Source organism: Rhea americana, unplaced genomic scaffold, assembly GCF_003343005.1.
Source record: "Rhea americana isolate MKP2758 unplaced genomic scaffold, rheAme1 scaffold_37, whole genome shotgun sequence".
Lineage (NCBI taxonomy): Eukaryota > Metazoa > Chordata > Aves > Rheiformes > Rheidae > Rhea > Rhea americana.
Window position 1 is genome coordinate 756850 of NW_028186501.1, and position 19612 is coordinate 776461.

The 19612-nt window shown below is 43.0% G+C and overlaps 1 protein-coding gene and 3 long non-coding RNA genes across 8 annotated transcripts in view; 3 read left to right on the forward strand and 1 right to left on the reverse strand.

Annotated features, from left to right (window-relative positions):
- Positions 1–13676, forward strand: LOC146591459 (uncharacterized). 3 transcript variants are annotated; one of them, XR_014896774.1, is made up of 4 exons: positions 1–65; positions 12458–12578; positions 13070–13161; positions 13567–13676. It is a non-coding gene; the product is annotated as an uncharacterized LOC146591459 (long non-coding RNA). The 3 variants fall into 3 exon arrangements; XR_014896773.1 differs by lacking the exon at positions 1–65 and adding an exon at positions 11252–11502; XR_014896772.1 differs by lacking the exon at positions 1–65 and having other exon boundaries at positions 12000–12578.
- The window catches only part of SH3RF2 (SH3 domain containing ring finger 2), a 47801-nt gene that overhangs the window by 12019 nt on the left and 16170 nt on the right, over positions 1–19612 (reverse strand). For 2 of the 3 annotated variants that reach the window (XM_085312715.1, XM_085312717.1), the window contains exons 2-4: positions 16422–16691; positions 13525–13620; positions 11291–11617 (exon numbers count right to left, since the gene is read on the reverse strand). In XM_085312715.1, coding sequence (XP_085168841.1) covers positions 11291–11617; positions 13525–13620; positions 16422–16691 — 693 coding nt within the window. The remainder of the gene's footprint in view (positions 1–11290; positions 11618–13524; positions 13621–16421; positions 16692–19612) is intronic. The other variant, XM_085312716.1, reaches the window with a different exon arrangement.
- On the forward strand, positions 13677–15703 carry LOC146591460 (uncharacterized). The gene is made up of 3 exons (XR_014896777.1): positions 13677–13775; positions 13851–14026; positions 15622–15703. It is a non-coding gene; the product is annotated as an uncharacterized LOC146591460 (long non-coding RNA).
- LOC146591461 (uncharacterized) overlaps positions 15702–19612 on the forward strand; it is a 12701-nt gene continuing 8790 nt past the window's right edge. Inside the window, exons 1-3 of the long non-coding RNA XR_014896775.1 lie at positions 15702–16195; positions 16473–16743; positions 17221–19049. This is a non-coding gene — a long non-coding RNA (uncharacterized LOC146591461). The remainder of the gene's footprint in view (positions 16196–16472; positions 16744–17220; positions 19050–19612) is intronic.

Below are 19612 nucleotides of genomic sequence, written 5' to 3' on the forward strand. Positions count from 1 at the left end.
GGAAAGGACTTTTGGGGTCATCTGGTTCAATCCCCTGCTTGAAGCAGAACTATCATTGACTCAAGGTCAGTTAAAGTGCCTTTGATTTGTTTACAGAGGCATTTCAGGGGAAAGAAGAATTTGGAGCATCTGGTGAAAAAGTTTAAATTCAAAATGCAATAGCAGGAGGACTCATGGTGGTCCTTCTACTTTAACATTGAGACAATTTCCTAGGTAGAGTTTGGTAGGGCTGACCATGCTCCTCCTGTTCTGTAAATAAATAAGGAACTCAGACTTTCATATCAAACTGAGGTTACTCATCAGTGGCTGATGTACTTGCACCCTGTGCTTACAGTACCAAAAATGAGAACTAGTTCCACTAAGGCCAGTAAAATAACATGGATATCAAATAGATAAGCATCACTCCTATATCCTTATAGCACAGAAATAAATGGGCTTTGCCTAGGTTTGTAGTGCGCTGCTCTTAGTGCAGTTTCATCTTTGATTCCCTTCTGCTTGTGATTGAATTCTGCGCTCAGAATGGGGACACGTCTGAGTGGGGAGTCTGCTCTTGCTGGAAAGATGCCAACCTGCAGGCTTATTAGGACAGCTGATCTTGTGTTTGAGGAGTTTTTCAGAACAATGATTAAACAGAATAAACTTAATTTCAGCAATGACTTTCAAATGTTAAGTTTGAGCCATAAATCTGCTAAACTTATAATCATGGTTAGGCTTAAATAGGAGATCCACTTGAGCTGGGGACACACTCATTCATTGTGTTCTGTGTTTTTTCACTCCTTTTTGGCAAGCTCTGAATAAGCTGAATGCCTTTGATGCATTTACTATGTCTAATGCCCACTGCAGGAAGAAAAAGGAGTTTGGCAAAAAACAAATGTAAAATCCAGACCTGCTAACCAGTAGGAGACTGTCATGTCTGCCAGGTGAGAGACTTGTATAATCATTATCATTTCACTTGCTGTTTATTTAGCTCCACCTGGGTGTGTGGGCACTGTATAAAACAAACAATACAGTCCTTGCCCCAGTGATCTTTTAATAACCATCATTAAAGCTATTTACCATGCCTATGGTATCCTTCTTCTGAAGAGCTCCATAAACCTTTGCATATATATGATGCCAGTCTTGTCGGGTAGAGCAAAATAACTATCTGCTGTACAACTTGTGGTACAAGAGGATGGGAAGGAGAGTCTTTCATGTGCATATGGTTTGAGGTAGCTGTTTCCCTACCATCATTTTGCATCTAAGGAGAGGTATCAATCAACCTAATGCCCAGCTTGTCCTTCTCTCATAGGAGTCTTTCATGTTTAAAGGAGGAACCTCAGCATCATTTTTGCTGTCAAAGTAATTTTTGGCCACTGTGTATTGAACAAGTCCTTGCCACATCTGCTGCTGAGGTAGGTAAAAAAGCTCTTGCTTCTGTTGCAAATAGGCTGCAAGTCAGAAGATAAATCTTTAACCTCTCTGTAGTCCTGGTAAGACACCAGTACTGAGGGCGGTGTACTAGGGCTGTTTCCCCTGTTGCTTCACACTTAGCGTTGGAAATTCTCCATGTGGCATGATCAGCTTATTCTATTTTTTGAGGAGAGGCACGTGCTGTCTAACTTTCTTTGCCTAATCTTCCCCTCTGACTTTCCTGCTGTTTACCTGTGACTTCAGAACTTGCCTGGTGGGTTTTTTTTTTGTCCTGAGTTTTGTTTTAATTGTCCTTTGTGCTCAGTGGGCTCTGGCTTTGTGGCTTGTGCGCTCAGCGTGAGAAGGGAGGTCTTTCGCTTTGGGGAGACCTAGCGTTCGTGGCAGGCAGCTCTTCCCTCTGACGTGGCGCTGATGCTTGCAGCAGCTGAGCCTCCGCGTGGAGGCTACACATGTAGGCTCATTCTGGTCCCTGCTGTTGAAAACTACCTGAAGCTGTTTACTGTTTTCATCTTGTCACCTAGGCAATCTAACAAGTCCTGCGTGGGACGGACACTGCGGAGTGCAGTGGGGCTGAGCCAATGTGCTCCGGAGAGGCCATTAGACTCTCACAACACTCAGCAGCCCACATCTCTCCCAGCACGACCTGTTCAGTAATTAGTATGGGGAAAGGCAGAGAATTCCCRCACATCCACTATCTTTAATGACAGAACTTTGCACCCTCCTGCCACTGTATGGCAATGAAGACCTGGCATTTCCATCCCTGCCTTGGGTCCCTTGACGCTCTGATTTAATCCTTATGCAGTTAACAACACTGCAACCCTGTTGTCATACATTTTATGAGTGGTTTTTAGATGTTGAACACAGATAAGTAGATACTGGTTTCTTTTGAAGTGAATGTCAAGATTTATTGACTGAAAAGTTATTGTTCAGCCTAATGGAGGAGAGCATACATGGAAATTCCTCAAAAGTCACTGTGTGCTTTACTTCATTCACTTTAGGTTTATTCGTCAGAGATCTGGAAATTGGTCTTATTACCATAGTGAATTTCCTTACTTTAGAATGCTTTAGAAGGTAAATGGAGTGCAACGGATCCATGCTGCTATAACCTTTCCTTCCTGTTAGCTTCTGAGACCAGAAGAGACTGAGACTTGTATGTGCAAAGCAACTGTATGTGGTAGAAATTGCAGCTAGTCAGGATGCTGCTGTTCACATGGGCCATTGGTTCTGTTTGTCTTTGAAAAAACAAATGAGCAACTAATTCATCACTTGATTTTTTTTGACTGTTCACAAACCCAACTTCTTTCTGCTGTGCCAGAGTTTTTCCTACTTTCTCTCTCATTTGTATGTCCTCAAGTTATTGATACAGTATCAATATCAATAACTTTAACTTTCAAGTTATTGATACAGTTAATGTTTAATTTTGAACATTTGATTTCCAGCACTGTTCATGGGCAAAGTTTGCCCCAGAGAGGAGTGAAGCACAAATACTGAACATCTACAAACAAAAGAAATTTGGGACTATGTTTGCTTCTGAGTTAATCCTTTGCAGTTGTCCTAGCTAAAGCCACACTGGTGCATGATTATAACTGAGATCACATTTTGCTTTTTATTGCTCTTAGTATTCATGAAGGAATTAAATCTGGCCATTTAAGAGAATTCAGTGTGGTGTATGGGAGGTGAGGCAAAACTGGCAGTGAACTAGCTTTGTTTGAGAACCATAGGGGCAGTCATTACTGTTTGGTCTCCTCCCACCCCGACTTCTTCTGGAGATGAGTTTATTTGAAGTGGGGCTTGCACAAGTTACTGGAGGGTTTGACCACTCTGTAGGCAGGAACTCAGGCCCAGTTACTTTTTAGAGACCCAGGTTGGAATATCACCTCAGGGCCCCCATCTGCCACAGGGTGCTCAAAAAACAGGCAGAGGAGAGATCTGAGTACAAAGCTAACTCAATTTGTGCAGAAAAGATGAGCTTCAGACAAGGTCCATCAACTTAAGAGGTTGTCTCACTCATTTTCCTTATCGGTAACAGTCTTAGTGCCAGTTCATCCTGCAAAATCTGCTTGTACTCTACTAGCTACTAGCAGATAATGACTTTGGCTTGCTTGCCTTGAGAGAAAACGTTTCTTGAGCATCATAACTAATCTATCTAGGCCAGTAGCAAAAAACAGCAGGCATATGCAGATTAAAGTCTCTTGTGTACCTCTGAACTCTTCTAGGAAAGGAGCTTAGAGAGATGGTGTGAGTAAAAGCATAGGGAAACTACTCATGGCTAATGAGAGGGCTATTTCATTAGTTCAGCAGTTTATTTCAAGGCTTTAAACTTAGGCAAATAGAATGACCTCTCTGGAGCTAGTAGATTCTGCAGCGTCATCTCTAGTGTACTCCACATGGCAGAGGGAGGATGGGAACCTCCCAGATKCAGAGAATAAGACATGGGGATTTTTTAATTTAATTTCCAGTGCAGTTGGTTACCATTTGATAGCTGTTTTATTGAATGATTTGAAAAACTGATACCAGAGCTATTAGAGATAGAAAATGTTAATCCTTTTCCAAAAACATATAAAGATTAAAAAAACCTAAATTATATTAGTCAACTATACAAAATACTTTGATTAAGAAATGCTACTGCAGTGCTCAATGGATGATATAGGTCTAAGTGTCTCCTCTCACTTTTTTTACCTCTCTAGCTGGGCTACATCTCCTGGAACAGCCTCTTCCCTCTTGGTGAGGAGACTTGTGTCATGGGAAAGTTATCTGACTAGGGAATTCCTGCCACACCAAAAAATGAAGGCACTGGGCTATATTCTGCTGGGAGCTGTATTACAGCATGGTTTAATGGAAATATTTTGCCTATGGGTTGCAAACTGATTTAGCAATTGAGATGTAAGGTCTTTCAATGAAAACTGAAAATTTTCTAGAGAAAGCAGACYATTCCTTTTCACTTGGAAGTCCAATTTTGTTAAAATAGCAAAAGAAAAACAATTTAATCTGGACTTTTTTTTCACCAGCCTTAGCTGCCTTCTTGTTTACCCTTTCAGTGGCAAGGCAGAGGATTAAATGCAACAAGGACACTGAAATCTCTTTTCTCCAGAGGTGGTCTCTCCAGGCACGAAGCACATAGTAGTACGTAACAGTAATAGCCTGCACTTCTGTAATGCCTTGCTTTGGAGGATCTCCAAGTGCTTACAAACACTAAGAGATTAGTGAAGTCTCTGAAAACCCTCAGAAGCAGGGAGGTTTTGTTATCTCTGTTTCACAGATGGGAAGGCTGTGGTCTATCTCATGAGATGGAAGAGGCAGCATTGCCACACCTGGAACTGCACCAGCTCTGAGAACTGGGAACTGTGTTCTCTTGGGTTATCAATCTACCACCTTTCACAGCTAAAATTTGTTTCTGAAAGAACTGTGAAAACAAGAGGTTCTGTTGAGCCCTGCACAGGAAGGTCTAACTGAACACGGTGATCTGTGCCATCAGTGTGCATTCCTTATGTTCCTTCCAGTTTCTACCCAGGAACTTTGCTTTTCTTTTTGTCTTCTTTATCCTTAAAACACAGCCCATCTGGATCAAAGAGGTTCTGGTGGTAGGTTGTCATGGGGGAGTACAGTAAGCAGCATATTGGCCTATCTTCACAGACTGGACCCAAGGGTTTGAAGGAAAAGATGGCATTGTTCAATCTGGCATTTTCATGATACTCTGTTCTGCTAATTTATCCCTTCTAAAACATAAAAATGTGTCCTAGGGTGAAACTAATGTGAGCAATCAGTTCATCCACATTTGAAATTCAGTCCTGCATAAACTGAAGAGCATTAGCCATATTGCACCCTTGGAGTGCAGCTGTTTTCAGAGGTGAAAACAAGGTTCTCAGCACTAGAACKCTTTCAGTGGAGAGTCCCTGGGAAATCTTAGGCCAGAGGAAAGTTACCGGGCTAGAATTTGACTAGCAGTTGTGCTCTCCAGTAAAGACCACAGGATCTTTCATGATGYAGGTAGTCAGAGCTTTTCATCTCTTATTCGTTTCAACCCTAATTTCTAGTGGTCATGTCTTTGATACATTGCTGGGGCATTTTCTTAGCATGGACCTACAAGAAAAAAGTGACTCACCAGCTCTGTTTCTCTGCAGTGAATTTAGTTAATTAAAACCCAGCAACTACAGCCTCTGTTTCTGGACCTGGAATGGCAGGTAAGCTTCAAACATCTTTGCATTTCTTGTTTTCCTGTTCTGGTGGGGATCAGACCTTCCTCTCATATAAATGAAGCTGATTAGAAATTATCATTCTGTTTAAATAATTTTGATAATCAAAAGCTTTGAAAACTGGGGTTTCTTTTCCTGTATTGGAGCAAAAGTAAAACCTTTTGCTAGTATTCCTAACGGAACTGTCACTCCTGAGTGGAGAGGTTAATTTTTTTTCTCCCCATTCCCACTCAGCACATAAGCAGCAATCACTTCAGAGCCTGTGTCAAAACTGCTTTTTGTTGTTGTTGTTGTTGTTTTCAACAAAAAACATTTMATTGAATGTTTTCTAGCTAGGTATAAGTATAAAGATGATTTCAGCATTTAGTTTTGTTGCATCTCCTACAAGTACCTTGAAAGCYCTTAAAAGTATAAAATTTTATCTTCTGTCTCAACACCTTTTCTTATTCCATCTCCCTATCCAGCTCGTCTCCAACATGTTTTCTRGTGTGGCTTCTTCTAAAGCTCTTACTTCTCCCTGCTGAAGCAGGYGGAATTCCTTGGCAAGAGAGTGTTCATGACATGATTTGTGCATTAGGGATATTTTCCCATTTCCATTGCAAAGACAGGAAATGCTCTTGGTGCATGAAAGTCCTTCATGTTCCAGATAATTTTCTAATATAAAAACCCCCAAATGTACTTGATTGTGCATGTCAGATTTATTGGCTCACTTTAATGAGTAGTAAAGAGTAGCAGCAACTTCTGGTCAAATGTTTCCTGACTCAAGTACTGCCAGGCCCACAGCAATAAGCTTAGTTGTGACTGGGAAATGAGATCAGCAGTCTGACAAGAGATTCCTGTAGCTTCATGTATTTTCTCTTGGAAGCAGAGAGGAAAGGTTCAGATTAGCAATGGAGTATTCTCCCTCTCCCCTGCAGCCTGTTCAATTGCACAACGTAACACATGCACGGACAGGGTGAGCTGCAAGCTCTGCAAACTGGTTTTAACTCCACTATAGTGCATGGCTTGGCAATGCTGGAAGGAAGGAAGAGTATTTTAATGAGCCAGCACTTACAGAGGCAGTAGGAGGGCCTGTAGGAATGCCAGTCTCTCCCAGTTTATTCCCTTTTATGGACTGAAATGAGTCCGACCTGATCCCCATTGATGGAAGTGCCAGGCAGTCAGGTACATATTGTTTGGGAAACTCTAGAAATACCTGGCACAGCTTTTTAAACCTTCATTTCTTTTTCCTGATATGAACTGTGTTTTTCCCAGCCAAGTGCCAGCCTCCCTGGGGATGTCAGCACAGGGCTTTTCAAGATGCTAACACTGTTCCTTGACTCCCTGGAACATAGGTAGCCTTATAGCTTAGGGCAAGTGTCACATAACTAAAGACTACTGGAAAATTCCCACTTTCATGTGTGTGTGTGGGGGGGAAACCCTAAACACCCTAAATTAAGGGATGGACACCTCCATTCAAAATGCCTGTTTGTTTGTTAGTTTTTTAATTAATAGATSTAAATCTATCTTCAGTATCTGTCTGGAAGCATGTCCTTGCAGAGGAGATGGATGGAAAGCCTCAGATGCTAATAGGTCACTTGTTTTTCAGTTTTGGATTGCTAAAGTCCTTTTCTGCACCATCCCCAAATGACTTCTGATGCCAAGACTCTCCCTTCTGCAATCCTAAGCCTTGTTTCTTTCAAACCTAATTGCAGCAATAAGGTCTTAAATCCTTATCTCACAGAGGGTATGAAACTAGGTCATTGCCTGAAAGGACAAAATTCACTGTCAGGCGTACTTAGGACAGTGTGTGCCAACGGAGCAAGCACCTGCCCAGCAAGGGAGGTGTGAGCAGCAGTGCTCAGGGATGCTGCTGACAAGGGCAGTTTCTCTCTCAGAGGGAGAAAAGCTCTGGTGTTTGGGTGTGGAGCACTGTGGCTGCTCTCAGACTTCACTGGGTTTCGCATAGAAGCCCCAGATAGGAGAACATGGACTTTCCCTCGCTCCCAGGGTGGGCGGGTGCTGCGGCGTGCATTCCTAATGCCAGTGATTCACCTGCTAACCGCCTGAGCAGAGCCTCTGCGGCTTCACCCAGAGCTCCCCATTCTCATGCAAATACTTGTTCCCTTCCAGCACCATACCTCCTTCTGTGTGGCAAAAAGCATGGCATCAGCACTCCTTCAAGAGGGCTTGGCAAGGCAAGTGTTTTCCAACCCTTCTACCTGTTCATTTTTTTCCCCTTTCAAAGGCTACTGCATAGCTAAGCCCTTCTTCAGCTAAAACTACCCAACCCTATACGTTGTCCTATGGGACAACTTCCATTCAACAACCAGTGAAATCCTTACATGCTTTACYCTCAAAAATGTTTCAGTCTTGGCTGCCAGGTTTTGGAAAATCCGTCTGAGACTCTGTGCAGTTTGCAGGTGACTCTCAGATGGATCACGAACAAGGATCCATATTCATTACTCAGCAGACTTTTGAGTACAGACTTGACACCTGGATGAACCGTGCTGAGGATAACAACCAGGAGTTGAAACAGCTGAGCTAAAGATTCAGCTCCATCTGGCGCACCGTATTGTGACCACACACAAAGATCTAGGCTACTCAACTTTGGAAAACTTACTAGAGGGCACAAAAATGCACAGAAGTAATTAAGGGTGCAGTTCAGTCTGTGTAAATCTTTCATTTATGTCATTGCTAATAACAAAAAGCCCCAGTTTGATGGTCAAACTCCAAGGCAACTTTCAGCGTTAGCATTGGGTGCACAGTTGTTCGTTATTTCTAAACTTCTATCTTATCTGGAGTTGTTTAAATCCAAGAGAGATCTTTTTTCCCTCCAGATGATGTTGTGTATATAAAATTGTCATGTCCAAACCATGCTTTTGGAGATGCACTACCATTTTTTCAAAAGTTTGTTACTATCAGGGAAAAATTTTCACAAGAAGTTGACAAGCTCTGGATAAAGTAACCTTTGGAATTAACGTCAACCCTTGTCTCTCCCATTATTTTACAATTATTATTTACTTATTGTTCTTTATTCTTAACCTTGGAATTTTTGTTCTGATCATGAAAGTTCCCTTATTAACAAATTCCCCACTGCACTTTCAATCTGATTAATATTAGAAATATTAGAAAACAATATTAAAAAGCAACACTACCTAACCAGCACTTTGTGTCTAGACTAGGACTTCAAATTTGCAGGTTAGTCAAATCCAGCAACTCAAATCCAGATATGAAAAATRGAAAAACTGCAACCTGTGTGGCCACAAGAAGAACAAATACACCCTTCTGTAAATCTCCAGGAGAAAAAAGTTATCATATAGTAAAAAGGAAATTCAGAACCATTCTAAAGCAACAAGTTAACATTTTCACTCTATTGCTTATGTTGTTGACAATAGTTCACACTGAGATGTTTTTGGTAAAACGATATTGGGTTCATGAGACATGATACAATTTCAATTGAACTATAGTTCTATTGTAAGGCTTCATTTCCTCTCACATAAAACAGGATCTAACATGCAAGGCTCTTTACAGGCTATTGCTAAGTACAAAATCCCTGCTGGATTTTATTACATAGAGACTGAACTACTAGCGGCTGGCTTATTGCTTTATAAAGCATTTAAAGCAACCTTGAATATGACAGATGTCATATAAATCTAAACAAAAGCTTTTTTCCCTCCCATTTCAAGTGATCTGTAAAGACTCTGTATTGAGATCTTAGATCAGAAGAAGGAATGAGATTTTTCTTCCTAAAATAAGGAGAGAATTATCTCAGCCCTAAATTCAGCCTCTCTTGGCATAGTCTTAGGTTTAACTCGTAGACAGGCAGGGACTCCATGGTAATTACTCTCTCATGGTAGGAACCATTCATCTGGAAGTGGGTAAGTGCAAGTAGCAGGCTGATATACCAAAGGGCAAAGACCCTGGTTAGAAGAAGCAGGAGGCTAATAATTATTTCAGCAGGTGTTAAAGCACTGCCKAATAGCACATCTTTGCTTTTTGTATAGAAGCCTACTCTGTAGATTGCATGCCTTTGGAGAAAACGTAATGGATTAGAATGTAGTAATGAAGCTCCATGCTTCTGGACAGGATTTCCCATCCTCAAATATCTGCATATGCCCTGTAAATCAGTTGTGAAGCAAGCCCCTAGCATGTTTGGTTTAGTGCACAGGTACAGAGCAGCTGTGACGTACACGTCCAGGAGATCTTATGTATTCCGCATGCACAAGCCCTACGGTACATATGCTGGTCAGTGCATGTATAGTTGGCAACTTGCAGCAGACTAGTTGCAGAAGGCACTTTGATTTGGCTGCTGAATGTGGCAGGAATCCTATGCAAGTCTTCAAAGTCCTCAGGTTACACTTGTACAAAATTTCCAGGCAGAACTAAGGATGGGTGTAGGGATATCAAAACATGTGATATCCTGCATATAAATTTGGGAGTTTAATCAATAGTTTTTGAGGTTGGAGAGCAACTTGTGTACTTGGCTTGCCAACAAAACTGAAATACAATAGAAAAAGAGCAGGTTTCTACTTTTCTTGAAGCACAGTGTCAGATGAAAAGGCTATTAAAACAGTCCCTGGCAGTACAGATCCACTCAATGCAATGCAGCTTTTTCATTAATCTTGCTGGGCTTTTATTGCCCCACAACAGACAGCCTGATTCTGCAGGCCCTACCGTGCTGCTGGTAACCTGACATAGTCATATGGTGAAATACTCCCCTGTGCAAGTTGTTGGCAAAACTCCCCTTGACCGCAGTCAGTGCATTACCTATCAACTTGGCAGTATGGGTATTGGAACACCAGAACCATTTTTGCCAACTCATACTAGTACTTGCAACTTAATTCAGTGAGACAAGCCAAGAAAGGCTCTCATCACTGAAGTAATGCAGCTGAATGTGGCCCATGATTGCTTTTAGCTTTAGTTTTGCAGACATTGAGAGCAGTCTATCTTGGAGCAACATCGTAATATGGCAAAATAGATGTTCACTTGTAGCATGCGTTCAGGCATGTACATTAGCACGTAACTGTAAATAAGCTAAGGCCCAGTTAACGCCCCTGAGAATTCATGTTCTGTAYTAATCTTTCTAAAATGGAAAATATTTTATTTTGTAAGTTAAGCTGTCCATTTTTCTCATATTCTATCCCTGCAGCTTAGTGTCATAAGAAAGAAATCAGAATGGGAATGCGTTTTATCCAAGTTTAGTCACTTTGATAACTTTATTTTTATGAATTGTCTTGGGTTTCTGAACTCTGAAGACACACCTTTCCAATTCAAAAGGAATGGGAATGTGTTTTATCCAAGTTTAGTCACTTTGATAACTTTATGAATTGTCTTGGGTTTCTGAACTCTGAAGACACACCTTTCCAATTCAAAAGGGAGAGAAAAAGCCCTAAGCTGCTGGACTTCATAGGTGACCTATTCCATTACAGATGCTGTTACCAGGAGTCTTTTGCCATCTTTCTTTCTTCTGAACGATATGCAAGTATTAAGTTAATAAATGATCCAAGTTCAGCTAAGCTTTGGCATACTGTTTAGATCACCACAAATAGAAATTCTTAAATGCCGCTTAATCCTTCCTAAAAGAGCTGTTTTATTGTCTGTTCATTAGCTCTTTGAATGTCTATCTGCGCAGCAAGCATTTCTACCTATAATTTGCATTTCTGCATAGTACTGTTCCTATAGCGTTTGTGCTGCTGTTGTCTTACCTGGACAGGCGGGCCATAAGGAAACTCCACTTTCTCACTGCTCTGGGTGGCCACGGTGGGGTTACTGGAGCTGATGAGCACAGGAGAGCTGATCTCCAAGGTCTGCCGGTCGGCGGGTGARTGGACCATCCTGTTCAGAGTGTTTAAGGCAGTTGTGATCGAGAATTGTCTCAGGCTCTTCCTCCTCGAGTCYGATATCTTGTGGAAAGTTGGTGAATCTGTGCCTTTTGATTTGGGGGATGCTATTCTTAAAGGTGATGTGCATTTAAGCTGAGGGGACTGGTGGCTTTTGCTTGTCTGTAGGAGCTGTCTTGCAGTAGTGTTTGGCTGGAACAGAAAGAAGGAAAATTGAGTGATGCTATTCCAGAAGTTACACTTTTCACAGATTCAGCCCTGTGACTGCTCTTCCCCCACCCCCACTCCCCCCTCCGTTTTCCTGTCTAGAAGCACAGTTGTGTTCACATTTGAGAGGACATCATAGGTGATCTTTAAAAATCTGTGTCTCTTTTTTTATGTTACTCTTATGTTTTCTGTGAGAAATCCCAAATGCAAAACAACTGATTCAAAGCTAGCAGCCAGATTRAAATTGGTTTGAAAAATTTGTTGCTTAGACAATGTTACTGAGGCTTGAATGTCTTCTCCCTGTCCCTGCCTCCTCACGCCTCTCCAGTGCTTTACTGAAAGCTTCATTTTGTGTGAAAACCTTTGACTTGCAGAGGTATAAGAGGAGATGRCTAACTCTCCAGCACAGTGTTATAAGAAACTTAACTCTGAAATAGAAGGGACATCTGGGCACATCTTCCTCTTCGTTTTGTGCTAGCAAGCTTGGGTGCATTTCATAACGGGATATTAAACCTCTACAGGCATCTTTTTGGCGCTAGTTTAGCAAAGACCTCCCTGATAGTTCATAGTTTGTGAGCAGARTTAGATCCATCCAATTATGTCTCTCTAGGCCAAAACATTCATAGTTTAATCCTGTTTCCATTGAAAAAAAAGCAGTTTTTTGGTTTTAATGAGAACAGAGTCAAGCCCTGAATTTGCATAGAGGCAATATTTAAACAGTAATTCTTGGAAACTGCTGATCACTACAGTATTAATAGCAAAGGGCATGTGGTGACAATGTGATTTTTTTTTTTTTTTTTTTTTTTACCACAATGACTGCCAAAGGAATTAATCATGATTTACTGCTGACATTAACGAATTGCAAAACTTCAAGATTCTCACCCACTCATGTGAAGCAATATGCCTGGCTCCTGGGATGAACAAGAATTAGTCTAACACAGACTAGGTATTTGTCTCAAGCATTATCATTTTAAAGCATGGATTGTTTTCATGTTTCCCTCCTCCTCACTTCTTAAATCAAGGTTTAAAAACCATAGTGTGCGCATGTGTACACATATAAAGTGATAATATTATAATTTCTGTATGTAATTAAACCAGAACCATTTTTCTGCCTTCACTCAGCAGCAGAGGATGGGATAAAATGGGGCACAAATTTAAGTGTCAAAGCCAAGAAATCTCTTGTATCTGCCAAACCAGACCTACCTTTGCCRCCTTCATAAATTATTTCCAATTCCTTGGTGGCTTTATATGGTTATAGTAAACATATTTCTGTTAATGCCAGATTTAAATAAGTAATTACTGAATTAAAATGATTTCATTAAATGAAAAGATGTTTTAGAAAATATATTAGAACTTCAAATAAGATATTTTACTAGTGTCCTGTCATGAAGAAGCGCTTTCAGTAATTACGACGATTACAATTAATTTTATTTCTAGGAATTCTCGTTGGTGCCATTTACACCCTGCATCTCAAGCTTAATTGTAGGGATACAATTAATGTCTAGACCAAGAAGAAGACGATGACGACGGTGAGAGCGGTGGCTCGGAGGGTGCCGGACGCGGCGGGGCTGCCTGTGACCCGAGCCCTCGCGGTCCGGGGCCAGGTGGTTGGACTCGCGACACGCGTCCTCGATGAAGCGCGGTTATGGCGCAGAATTATAGCCGAACTAATTATAAGCGTTATTTTGGTGCTCTGCCAGCGATGCTCCGGGTGTTTTTTGGCCCCTCTGTCCTGCCCACGCGCCGGGGGCTGCGTTTCAGCGAGGGAGGGGGAAGCTGCCCCGCGTCCCGGCACGGCGCAGGACGGCACGGGACGGCACGGCACGGCACGGCGCGGGATGGGACGGGGCTCTGCCCGGCGCTGCGGTGGGCTGAGAACGGACTGCACCTACCTCCACAAACAAGATGGGGAAGATCCCTACTTTGTCGCCCAGCTTGCCCTCCGCCCAGTTGTCATCGACTCTGCTGGTGACGGCGATGATATCACCCTGAAAGGCAGGAGGACGCGGTTACCAGCCGTCTCCTGGGGGAGAGGCGCGCAGCAGGCGTGAAGGYGGGTTCGCTCCGTCATTTTGCAAAGCAGCCTTGCTAAACAGCCTCAGCGCKGTGCCCCTATAAAGCCCTCTGCTCAGCAAAGCTCTTGGTACGTACTTATTCCGAAACGCAGGCTTCTCTGTCCTAATTCAGCACAATGCTTAAACATGTTTTTAATTTAAAGGTGCAAGCCTGGCTGAATTAGGACCGTGGATGTTAATGTAATGCAAAATGCACAAAAAGCACGCGAGCTTTTAACTTGTTTGAAGGCTTTCATCACATGGAGAACATGCAYAGAACTAATAATGGAAATGGCATTTTTGCTATGTACCAAGGAAAAAATACTGTGCAAGTGTCTAGGTAAGTGGTGTCACGCTGCCAAAAAACTCAGATCACTTTTAGGAGTTGAAAAATTCTGATACTATTGAAGTGGAAAAGCTAGTTTGTTTTGACAGATAGCTAAACCTCTTTGGAAAGACCTATACAACRAACAGCCCAGCAGAAATGAAATCTTCTCAATTTTTAATATATTTTAATTTCATTTTTCTAAGGATATCTGCTAGAGGTGTGTGTATTGGAGGGAGGGAGTGAAATATTTAACAGGAACAAATTTATGTTTTTCTCTCTTTTGAACTAATAGACAAAGTTCAGGGCTAAAATTTTATCAGCTCCAAGCTTCCAGGTGGCACAAGAGGTTAGTTTCTACTGGCCAAAATGTTTGCTTTCACACAGAGTATGTGCACAAAATTTCCTTTGGAATTGGTGGAAGGTTTGTATTAATCTTGCAGTGAAGTAAATTAGGCAAATYAAGGCTATCTGCTGGCTCCTTCCTCGAATGTTAAGAGTTTGCTACTTGATAGTGCACTAGAATCACTACAATCACACCATTCAGGCAGGTGTGTTGCCAAATTACTGTTAGCTTATTCCAGAGGTAGGACAAGGGTATATGAAGATGGGGCAAACAGCAGGATGTTAAACAGAAAGATAGAGGGATCTTGTCCAGATGTAAGAGGTGATGAGGAGGAGAAGCCACCTGCTGAGCCAGGGGCAACTTGCAGGACTCCCGTGAGAACATGCAGCAAGAACTGAAGCTTGGAGGTGTTTTGTTGTTGTTGTTGATTTTAAAACAGCCAGTTCAGATGCCAGGTCCTATTTTTGAAAAACTAGATCAAGCTGCCTCCAGCAGAACTTTGGTTTAAAGCCAGGCTGTGTTTCACCTCGGACAAATGCAAGTCTTGCATCACCCATCCAAGGCTCCAGCTTGCCTGYGTTAAGGGTCTCCTGTCTGCTAGGGCTCCAGGAAGCATAGAAYATTTCTTTAAGATGGCTTGCAGAGAGGAGGGATTCCCCAGTCACYCCTGCAGCTGGCCAGTTATCCAGGAGTGCTATGCTCAGCTGGAGGAAGATGCAGTACCGGCCCTGGCAATTTCTCAAGGTTATTGCAGAAGGAAGTTACCAAAGTAACTTCTCCAATCTTCCAACACTTTATACAGCAACTGATTGGTGTTGCAAAGCATGGCTATAGGAGGATGTTCTTGCCTCTTTGAAGAAGCATCTGCTTGTTTTAGATGTGTGCTAACCCTCCATGTGTGAAGTTTGCTGTGGGAGTGGAGATGAGCACARTCTCTTAAAGCAAATAAGCAGAATGAGTAAGCAGTGAAACAAAGACAAATAAAGTGAAAAAGAAAAAACAAATCCAGACGGCAGAAAACTGAGGAAGGTGCCTGCTGTTAATAAGTAAATCATAATGATGAAGGGAGGGTTGCTGGCTCTCCAGGTTCTTTGTGTCTGCACTAGCAGGGAGAAAAACCCACATTTTATAGTGCTGCTGGTGATGTCTGGGGCTGTTCTGAAAACTGTTTTTTTCTCTTTTAGTTCATCTCCTTCTTAGTCAGAAACTACAGCTGCATCTTAGCTATTTTATTTTTCTTGTTCCCTGACCACCCCATGTTTAGCTCTGACTCCTTGGAGACACCTGGCCGGCACCACAGCCTCCCTCTCATGCCTCTTTCCATCAGTGAGTGCTAGAAGAACGTCAGAGCTGTGTTGCCAGCTGGAAAGAAGAGGTAACTTTTCTGTTAGGAGACTGATGTCTGTAGGCACTGCTTGCTCTGCGATGCCTCAYCTCATTTTGACACTGCAGGGAGAGCACACTTTGGGAGGTGCAGTTACTCAGAAAACCGTGTACTCATAACAGATAATAAATGCAAGCTCTGTGACCTTTGGGGAATACAGAGTTCAGGTATTGCTCTGTGACTGTATGTTTCTAACAGATTTGCCAAATATGTTCAAGGTGTCTGTGTCTAAACAATATATCCCTGGACTTGGAAGCAATTTTCTTTGATCTGTCATTAAGCATCTTTTAAAGATACCACTGGAGTGCTTTGGTACTGAAGGTAGACTGCAACCGTCTCCCATTCCTGGCTGATGAGAGGAGCCTTGCAGAGAAGCTGAGGCAAAGGACTGAAACTGCTGCTCACGGACTCTGCTTGCATCCCTCTCTAGATGCTCCTCGTTTCRTAGATATCAGTGCGTGTCCTCAGGGAAGTTAGGTGGGAGATTTTTCAGCCACTGATGTCAGAGTCTGATACACTAGTGGGGCTTGGTGACCTTACTGATTTTTGTACAGAGCTTAAAGATTTTAAAAAGAAGGATACTATGGAGCTGTAAAGTTGTAGGATATGACACAATCTAAAGWGGAAAAACAGCCCAACCCATAATACCCAGCCTCTGGCTGCTGAAAGGGTGGTGTTACCTTATGAAATGTCAGGCAATCTTTGTTTTCATTTTTGTCCCTGCTTCTTAGGTCAAAGTTGTAAAGTGCTCTGCAGAGGGGTGGTGGCAGCGGCAGATGCTTGATGACCTGTACAGAGCTGGCTGGGAAAACACCGCTGATGCCATTGATCTCGCCCAAATACCAGTTTTCATCCAGCTGCCGGAGTAACATGATGATGTCTCCTTTATTGAACCTCAGTTCCCCAGGATTGTGCCCGCGGTAGCTGTACAGGGCCTTGGCTCGTGGAACCTGTGGGACGAGAAGGAATCCTGAGAATTCATCTGTGACAGTGATCGTTGATGTAGGTAGAATGTCCCCAAAGCATTGCTAATTAGTGGGAAAAGGTTAGAGGTCTAAGGCTTAGGCAAGCATTTATTGTGATTACCTACCCACATCCTTTCTTCTTGTCTTTTTCTACTGAAGATAAGCTCCTATTCCAAATTTGTATCAAGATGAAAAGCAGGCTCAGCTTGTTTAAGAACATCAAGAAACAATAAATTCCTTAAGCTAGTCTTCTCATGGGATCTTATTATCTCCTATAAGTTTTCCTATAATCAAATGCCTATTTTAATGAACTCAAATATTTCTATTTTAGAATAACTGGTGGTCACATCAGTGGTCCAGCTAACCCACTTGCTATCTCCTGAAGTGGCCAGCAATGCATGTTTCAGAAAAAGCTAGAAGAGCAAAGAAAGTGCAGGGTACTACTTTCCCAGGTAATCTCCTTACTTTAACACTGTAACTGTGACTCTGTTTCTGTCTTTAATCTGAATTACAGGAAGAGAGACTTTCTTAATGTTGCTGCTGTTGCAGTACAGTATGAGCGGAAAGAAGAGATATACCACATCCAAAAGAGATGAAAGAATTTTACCATCTTGACTTTCATCAAAATGAAACTACAACTTAAAATAACCACTTTACTGACCTTTATTAATACTGGAAAACTCCCATGTAATACACAGTACAACAGATCATTTAGATGTCTGAATGAAAACTAGAGCCATCCCTGGACTCATTACTGCAATCCCAAGAGGTACAGTGTGAGAAAASTCTGGCACATATTTTGCCTAGAATATGAGTGCAGATATGCTGATGATTTGTGCTCTTTATGTAGCTGTTCTAGATATGCATTTTATGGGGCTGCACACACAGTAAAYCAGGAAAACTGAGAAGCTTTTATCTGTAGGTGCCTGTGCTAAAGACTGATGGAGATACCACGARTGAGCGAGCAGATTTATGGGACGTGAGTGTGTTCCACAAAACTCCATCCTAAAATAAATAAGCAGTTGGTTTGTTATTGTCATTTGCAACACCACAATTATGTGAAATGCAAAACACTGGGAAAAGATGTTCATCAGGGAAAAAAGTTGTGTTCTGTCCTTCTGCTGGCCCTTTAGATGGGTAAAAATGAACGGATCCATTCACTGTTGTCAGTGATATAAGGCTTTTAACCATCTTTTGTGCCCGTCTCTGAAGAGCTCGATCTTTTTTGGCGGAGGGAAGTGAAATGCAGGGTGTCCCGGGGACACGTCGCCCCCTGAATCGCCCAGCGCTGGCTCCCCTCTGCCAGGTTGAGTGGGCAGGAGGGAGAAATCTGACTTCTGGTCTCGATGTGTGGAAAAGATCATGGGAATGATAGTGCAGTGCTCCCCAACGCTCATCCTTGCTCGGAGAAGGAACCGAGAGGAGAAGCGCTCCAAGCATGGCATTTGCTTCAAAGCATTTGAAACAGGAACCAACTAATTTAATGCTTCATTCTAATTAAGCCATCCTGTTAGTTTGTGCTAATAGTAAACACACATGCATATCTATTACTACCTGGGGAAAGATGAGCAAGCAATGGGATGCTGARGAAAGTAGAATATTCTTTCTTTCCCTTGGAAAAAAGAAAATGGTGATCAAGTACTTCATGAATTAATTTTAATGAATGGGAGTGCAAGCCAGGATAAATAGCTGAAGACTGTTTAGACAGGATAGGTGCATGCGTGACGTTAGGACTTCATGGGATTTACCCCACTAGCTTAAAGAACTAGTCGGGTAGCCTCTGCAGAGTGGCCGATCACCCCTGAGAGCTCCTGGAAGACACGGGAGGTCTCGGAAGCTTGGAAGGATGTTTCAGCATGCTGCTGTGACCCTCACCTCCGTGCCGAGAGATGCCCACGCAGAGCTGACACAGTCTCTTGCGACCTGCCCCATGGCAAGTCCTGCGCCCCGGCCCCAGCCCCGTGCGAGCCTGGGCCCAAGGACTCTGCTGCCCAAGAACAACCCTCCCCKCAGTCTCAGGTGGGAGAGACACATTCCCTAGTATCTATCTTCCATTGAGGAACTGGAGAAAATGTGGGTTTTTTCCAGCAAGTTACCCTGCAGAAACCACGGGGTGATGCTGTCCTTGCTTGAGACACGAAGCATCCCGTGCTCCAGGCAGGAGCCCCGCAGCAGGCTGCTGTCCGCTGTGACAGGTTTGGAGCTATGTCCTGTAATTCCTACCAAGTCTGCCACATTTGTGGCTGCTACAGGAAAAAAAAGAAATCATTACACAGCTCAGCTGCACAAGGACAGGAGGTGCACCTTCTGATGGGACGTGAGCGGGCTGCTAAACTACTTCAGGTAGGTCCTGYTCAGAGTTGCTGTAATATTTGAAGTGGTGTGACTGGCAGGCAAGGTGCAGCTGGTGCTGTTAGTAGCTGCTGATTTGCCTGGAAAAGACTGTCAGGGTCTTCTGACTCTAAGCCAGCTGACGCCGACCCCACCAGCTTTGTGGGAGCTGGGAGAGGCTCCTGATGCCAGATGTGGAGCACGCGCTGCGTGGTGCGGCGGGACGGGAGGACTGGGCTGAGCTTCTGCTTGCTTCACGGAGGACGTGCAGGTCTGGCGGCCTTAGACTGCACAGAAATAAGTGGAAACAGCACTTGCTTGTGCAGCTTGCTTACCCCCTCCTTCCAGGTCAGGCTGAATGTATTCACTGTGAGAGGGCTTTGCAGTCGTGGTTGCACATCTCTCTCTGTGTCGTTTCTTCCTACGCCACCTCTCACGCCCCCCTCTCTCTAGCCACCCTCCGGTTCCTAAAGCTTCCTTCCTCTCCTCCCACTCACTTCTTGCCTTTCCTTCGTGCAGGTTTTCTCCTGTGCCTGGCAGAGCCTCTGTCTAAGCCTGCCGTTCAGCAGCCCGCA